General features: G+C 45.5%; 1 protein-coding gene across 1 annotated transcript in view; it reads right to left on the bottom strand.

Annotated features, from left to right (window-relative positions):
• LOC105450258 (polypyrimidine tract-binding protein 1) overlaps positions 1–7,650 on the bottom strand; it is a 332,980-nt gene that overhangs the window by 199,659 nt on the left and 125,671 nt on the right. The window contains exon 3 of the mRNA XM_011690014.1: positions 4,065–4,121. Within this exon, the coding sequence (XP_011688316.1) occupies positions 4,065–4,121 (57 nt within the window). The remainder of the gene's footprint in view (positions 1–4,064; positions 4,122–7,650) is intronic.

The following is a 7,650-nucleotide window of genomic DNA, read 5'->3' as shown; positions in this document are numbered from 1 at the left end:
GTGCGACACTTTTTACGAAATTAATAACGATGCTCAAGACGCGAACGCTCGGGCCGATATTGAAATCGGGGTTAGAGTAATGCGATGACACGCGACGATAGCGTTGACGGCGACTCGCGCCAGATGATAACTTGGCGTAAACACGTAATGGGAAACGTCGTGACGGGCGCGATTTCATACGCGAGTTGTCTCGGTCTCGGTGGGGGGAGGGGGGAGGGTCGTAGGAGGATCATCTTAACGACCATCTAGATAGGTGACGGTGAAATGATCTGTAAGAAAACCGGTGGCGAATGATATCCTCCGGCGGCCATTAATCAAAGGACAGGAGCGCTAATGAACCTGCTGGAAATCACGGGCCGAAGAACTGTTTGGTTCCAGCTGCGCCCCTCCTCCATCCGCGCTCCCTGGCTACCCCGCACCGCGCGCGTGCCTTCGTCTTTGAATCCGTGAAACCCCCGGAGGGCGAACGAATTAGTGGCCAAACAAATGAACGCGAGGACTCGCGAACATCGAAGTGATTGAGGAGTTTATGGAAAGTTATATTTGCTCCTGAAGGACGCAGTCATAACTACATATACTATTAGCAAACGAGAGAGAAAGAGAAAGAGAGAGAGAGAGAGAGAGAGAGAGAGAGAGAGAGCATGTGCGCGCGCGCGACTTTGCGGATTCACGGAAGTGGAAGAGCGGAAAGTCAAATTTGCTCATGATAATACCGCGAATTTCTTATGGAACGGTAAAGACTGTTTGCGTCCCGTTTACTCGCTGCTGTCCCATCGACGCGTTCAGAATCTCTCGTAAGAATGGGGGGGGGGGGGACTTTAGGAGTCGCCGCAAGGCGAAAGAGAGAGATTTGTTCTTTGACATTATATAAAATCGTTATGTCACGATGACAAGCGGAAGATCATAGCCGCGTAGCGCGAGTTCACGTGTGTTTCTGTCAAATATTTATGTACCTAATAAGCGTAATACTAAAAACATAAAATATTACATTAACATTTTGAGCAAAACTGATGCGAGACACTTGACGTATAGAATTTTTCGAAGTGGAATAAAGACGACTGGCGATAATTCTAGGTTTTCCTTGTACACCAGTAGATATCCAGTTCGTAATTTCGCACAGACGGCATTGTTATTATTGACAGATTGGAAATAACCGAAGCTGATAAAACCAACGCTCGGAATTTTTGACGAGTGAGGCGAGCCAGCCTGCGAGTGCTCAAGTTGAATGAGCAATCGGAAACTTCGCTTCTCTATATATCGCCGCCAGATTAATGCCGCTCTAACGGACTCCGCTTCGGTTTGAAGAAAAGATCGCTGCGAGGCTTCCGAGGCATGGGTAAACACGGGAGCTTCGACAGCACTTTGAAGACGATTATCGAATGCAGAACAATGACCCGTCCTCGAGTTGCTCCTCTCCCTTGACTGAGGGGGCTGAAACTGGCGGAGCAAACACTTTATTCCACGGAGCGGTGCACGGGCGGCGGACGCCGTAGTTGCCGCTTTTAGCAGTTCTCCGATTTCAAATTTAACGTCGTTAAAGTCGATTAGAAGTTGGCAAGTATGCAGCGGCGTGCCGGTGCGCTGACGCGCGCAACGCTATCAGTTTTTACAGGGAGACAATATTTGCGATGGCTATACGAATTACAACAAGAACGATCAAGATAAAATCAAACATGCGTTTAGCGAAAAGAAAGAAACAAAGCAACAGCAACTGGTTGATACAATAGAGTTATTTTCTTGGAATTATACGTTTATTTAAAATATGAATGAGACAAGCCCGGAAAGAATTACGAAACCTGTAAAAATTTCTGTCAGCCGGCATTATTCGTTGGTCAAAAATTAACGGTTAACCTCACTCGCGGGGAAATAGATCGTGCCAGACGTACTTAGGACGCGCTACGCAATTAACTATTAAAATTCCGTTTAGAGGGGGGGAGGGGAAAAAACAGAGTCAGGGGAGCTCCCGCGATCGTTACCTTCCGCGTTCTCTTACGGCGCGGTATCACTCTTCGGGGAAGATAAAACACTTCTCGCGGGCCGCACGAATGCAGTTCGAATTCGTGCAGCGGCCTGCCTACCGGTATAAATATCGAAAATGGTGGAAGCGCCCGGCGAATCGTGATAAACGGCCCGAAATTTCTCCGAGTTGGCATCTCTCTCTCTCTCTCTCTCTCTCTCTCTCTCTCTCTCTCTCTCTCTCTCTCTCTCGCCCGGAACTCGAGGCGAGGCCTCCGCTCTACCAAAGCGTGAAGCTACACGTGATCGACCATGACAGAAAAGTTCGTGTGAGCGCCTACTAGTTCGCAGCGCCTGGGCCCGCGCACACAGGCACACACGTATCTACGCGCGTACATATACACGTGCAACGAGCGAGTGACTACGAAAATTCGATGCCCGTGGGAGCGGCTGAGTTAAAGGTACCGGGAGTACCATAAATCCGTTTAAATTGCAACGACGACCCACGGATCCGTAGATCGTTGCCGCGGCCCGTGAGCAATTATCCATCCATAGCTCGCCTCCTCTCGCGCGCGGCTTCACCTGTTCTCCTTAACCCGCCGTGCATCTTGGCATCTTTCCACAAGGCGCGCGCCGCGTACGAAATATTTCAACAGTTGACAACGTAGAAATTTATAACGTAAAGCATCGCGCCGATAGAGAGTGGAAGTCTAATTGCACGAATAATAGCACGATTAACACTTTAGTACAGATAATTGGGTTGTTCGTGACGGCTCTAATTATATTGAAAACATTTTATATATATACACTTACAATATACATTTTTTTTAATACACAACTTTACAGATGTTTTTTAAAAATGTTAAAATTCATGTAAGAATCATGTAATAATTTTTTATACTTGTAAAAGTGATGATGAATGACATAAACGACTCACCGTGAAGGAAAATCATCACTACGAATTAATAAATGTAATGTTGTTGATAACACATATAATGTCAATATAAATTTTAAATTTCTATCTTTCTGCCAGTGATTTGTTTTGTTATCGTTACGTCGAATTTGTAGACAGAGGATAAGCGCGTCACAGCCGATAAATATGGAAATAAAGAAAAAGAGCGATAAAAAATTACGGTTATCGCGCCGCCGAATACCTTCGGTCAAACCGTTCCTCGCACTTTTACGATTGCGAAAGCACTACTTATTCGTGATTCGACCGGTCTACTGTTTCTCCTTATAGCTCGGGAGCGCTAAGCTACGAGCGCGCGAGCGCACGTTCGAGAGTCAGCGCGAGATCAATGTGAAAGAACAATAAAATGTCGTAGCGCAGCAATAAAACGGTCACATATGGTCGAGCGGAAGCACGTAATGGCGCGACATTTATTTCGTCGTCACGTGAGAGAAATGGAGGTGCGATAAAATTTGCATATTCGATAACGATTTTCCTCGGAAGTCTCGGACCGGCCTCAAGAACTTTCCGGCCGCGAGCCCGTAACTGGCCGGTGAAAAGTGGTCAATTAACTGTGCACTCAGGGAAATGTTTCGCTATTTCAGCTAGGAATCTAAATGTTACACTTAAATTATATCCCTGTTTTTTGCTTCTGCTAAAAAATTGTCGTACGTAGAATTTATAGCAGCAATATTCTAAGAATATATACAAGAAAAATATAGGTCTCATAACTAAATATGATTGGAGTCTGGACTGATTAAACGTCATAGAAGAACTTTCTTGCTAAATTTGACAAATAGTTTAGATATAATTTCTGTCTCTGTTATCTATATCGATCAAATACAAAACATATATGATGTCACAGTGCCTGCCAATCACTTATCCGTTTTAGCTAATTTTTCGTAGCTAAACAATTAATATCGCTATAATTGCAAGATTACTTTTTTTAGTGTGATTTCAAAATAAATATTTATGACTCAGTTCCGCAATTGTAACAAGCCAAGTGTGTACATACGATGTGTCCGAGCAAACATTTTTTTTTCCTTTCGCACATATCATATATTTGTTTATGTAACAAACATAAATACGATGTGTTATTTAGAATGGTAATATTGCATTAAATTACATGAGTGTGTATTATGATGTGAGTTAAACTTACCACCGGAAACGGTGCTGTGGGGAACGGACGAAAATTCGAAAGGTCTGGAATTCTTACCTGCAACGGAAGAAACAAACGGTTATACGTGGACAATGATAGGCGTCTTAGACCGTATAAAAGTGCGCATGCCGAGTATTATTTCTTCTCTTCTCTAAATCGTTTTCTGAAGTTTTAACGTTGACAGTTATGTCCGATAAATCTTCTCGATAATTGCGTGAGAGATGCGGACTTGAAAGGGGCAAAGTGGCTACAATAAGCCAGTAATGGAACGGCCACGTGCGACGGCACCGCGCCGACTTACTTAGGCCCGAGCATCACGGTCCGCTGCGAGTCGGCAGGAAGTGCAAGAGTCCGATTTCTTTCATCCTCTATGCCCTCCCCCTCCGCCACCTCCACCGCATCCTTCCGGCCGGTTCCGCGACCGCGAGTCGTACGCAAGAAACTTACCGGGAACGGCAGGATGGTTACGAGCTTAATTCTTCATTCAGAGAGATCGTAAAAAGCAGCTTTCGGTCAGATAAATTCACTGGTAAACGGAACTGGTGTGTAATATTCGTCGAGCGGACGATTATTCAGCGCATTACAAGCGTGTTTATGCCGTATTTCGCAGGGGGAGGAAGGGGGACCCGCGTGCTTTTGCGATCGTTCCACGAGATACGAGCGCGGCTCTCGCGGTCGTGCAATTAACGCGCGCAATTAACGTGCGATCGAAGCGTGTCGCTCCGTGGACTGAAAGAAGGTTGCGGAGAAGTAGCGTCGCAGGCCACTTAATTGAAAGGAAGGATGGAAGGCAGGCAAGGCAGGCAGGCAGGCAGGTAGGAAGGAAGGAAGGAAGGAAGGAAGGAATGAAGGCAAGGGCGAGCAAAAGAAGAATGAGGAGGAGGCGCTTTCCTCCAGCCACCAGCTGCAACCTGTTGAATTCGGAGATACGGAGAGAGAGATGGGGAATCACGCGGGCACCGTCCATTTGGTAACTTCGAATTACTATGAAATTGTTTTACTACTTCACACGCGCCGTCTCGCGCGTACGCCATTTATTGTCGCTGGTGACGTTCATCCGTAATCTAATTACGGCGCTTGGATCGAGAGAGACGCGCGATTAAATTTCGTACAAATTGTCGAACTGTCGCTACGACATGGTTCGTAAAAATCGCTCTTCAAAATAACCGCGTTAATTATTGTTCGTATAGAAAAGATAGAGTAAAATAGATGCACGATAATTTTGGAATCAATTGATTTCAATAACGTCGGTCGTTTTCCTGATAGATTCCGAACGGACAAAACTTTTTTGCCAATTTGAACGATTTTTTCCCGAATGTTTTGCGAAAATACGTGCAATGACGGTGCAGGGAGATAACCCAGATTTTTTATGTACGTGATGTGAGGTTCTATAATAAACGTACATAAATCGCGATTCGTGATTTATCGGAATGTATCGGTTCACTGAAACTCACAAAAGTGATGCTGTAATTTATTTCTGTCTGTATAAATCAATCATTTGCGCGTATCAATGATTTAAAACCGTCGCAATTTTTTTTGTTTAATGCATTCTCACGCCTCGCGCATTTTTCGTGTGTCTCTAAATTGCGTGATTTACCCGCGTAAGAGAAAATATACAAATAAATCGAACATAAAGTCACTCGTTCTTGAAAGCCAGGCGTGGTAACGACAAGGGCAGCCGGTTTCTTTTATCAGATTTCTTCGTCGTATTTCTTGTATTGAAGAAACGAATGACGGCTCTTCCCCCCTTCCCTTTCCTCAGACATGCCAGTCGAGGACGCACTTTTCTCTTATCGATGGTGAAAACATTACACCTCGATTAAATGCGTCATCACAAAATATCTCAAATTGTCGAGGAAGCCTTCTCATCCGAGACATTAATTGCACGTCGCGCGTATTGCTAAAAGTAACATCTCCCCGCTTTCATTTCGCGCATCACGATATCCTACTTTCCAGCGGAAAATCTTTTACACTCGCGAAAATCATCCGTCATCCGGACGTAAAAAGTCCGAATAAACACCGCTTATCTGCCGGAAGCGGATCTCTGATTTAGGCAATTAATCTAAAAGCTTTCCATCTAAAAGCGGAAACGACCGCGCTCTCCGTCCGTCGATCGAGGAGATAGTTCGAGGATGTGCGAGGGAGAGAGGCCGAATGCGACGACGCGCGGGACAAGGACAGACCCGTGTGCCGGGTCTCTCAAAGCGACGACGGAGGAATAAAGGCCGGCTGAAAGAACGACGAGGAGGGTGCAATGACCAAGTGCACGTGGCCGCGCACGCAGCGCGTAGAGCGCATAAAGCGGGAATGTGCGGTGGGGCGAGCCTCGTGCATTCCGCGGCTTCAAGGTTGAGGTCAAGGCGCACCTAAGTTATCCACCGTCTGAAGTTCCGACTTCTGGCGGGAGAGCGCGACGGAGAAGAGCGCGGTGGAGGAAACTTCCGGCGCGGTCCCGCATATCGCGCTTGCAAAACGCAGTTTCGCTTCGGTTAAAATTATCGCGAAGAAGAGATTGCGACGAAATTGCGAAACTCCGAAGGAATTCCACCGGGGAATTTCTTGTGGTTAATCCTCGGTAGACACGGTGATTTTCCGGTTCTTTTAGTATACACGATGGGTCCGGGTCTATTTTTCATCACTTTTGCAAGTATACAAAAATTAAGTAATTCTTACATATTCTTTGGTTGCGTTCCAACTTAACGCAAGCAACACTCACGAACATTATTTGTCCCTGTTTAACATTTGACAAGGATGAAATGATTCCAAAAGCGTGTTGCGAGCGTTAAGTGGAAATATGCAGCCTTAACATCTTTGGAAAATATCTGTAAAGTTGTGTATTAAACAATGGGTGTGAATCTTTTTTATCACTTTTCCAAGTATACAAAAATTATTAAGTAATTCTTACGCATATCTTAACATCTTTGAAGGGCATTTGTAGTATATTATGTATTAAAAAAATTGTATATAAACGTTATAACTAATTACAGCTGACTCAATCGTGCGTACTAAGGGTTGATAATCGCGAGCGTGTAAAAACTTCTACGCAAAACCGTCGCGCGAAATCCCCTAATCTCATTGTGTATCCGACGTGAAAGCCGTAATTGGATACACTCCGAGGAAGTGGAATTTGGAACCACAGCCGAAACTGATACGGCGTATCTAAGCGACAAGATTGACGTAACGTACATTATACACGATACAGCCCGCACGAACGACATCGGTCGACGCCCTTGTTTCGGGCCTCGAACGTTCGCTCGCTTCCGGCCGGATGCCGGACGGGGGATCTGTTGTACAGCTGTTTCATGGCTGTTGACTACGACGCGATTCTATTTTTCCCCCTTCCCTCTTTTTTTACGAAAAATATATTTGCGTGGCGATCGCGGAGGAGAGCGAATTGGGAGACCGGTGTTTTTCGCACTGCGTGAAAAAAATTTGCACGCTGCAACTGCGCAACGAAAGCCGGCTGCAAGATCGGCCGGCTGCAAGATCGCGGCTGCACGTGCGATGAATCGATAGCATAGAAACACACATATACCACGCATCAATTCATGCAAATCCTTGAACGTGTACTGTCATTTTTTCTAGG

The sequence above is a fragment of the Wasmannia auropunctata genome, unplaced genomic scaffold (assembly GCF_000956235.1).
Source record: "Wasmannia auropunctata unplaced genomic scaffold, wasmannia.A_1.0 LD336064.1, whole genome shotgun sequence".
Lineage (NCBI taxonomy): Eukaryota > Metazoa > Arthropoda > Insecta > Hymenoptera > Formicidae > Wasmannia > Wasmannia auropunctata.
The sequence above is the reverse complement of the archived record's forward strand: the minus strand, read 5'-3'. Positions and strand labels throughout refer to the sequence as shown.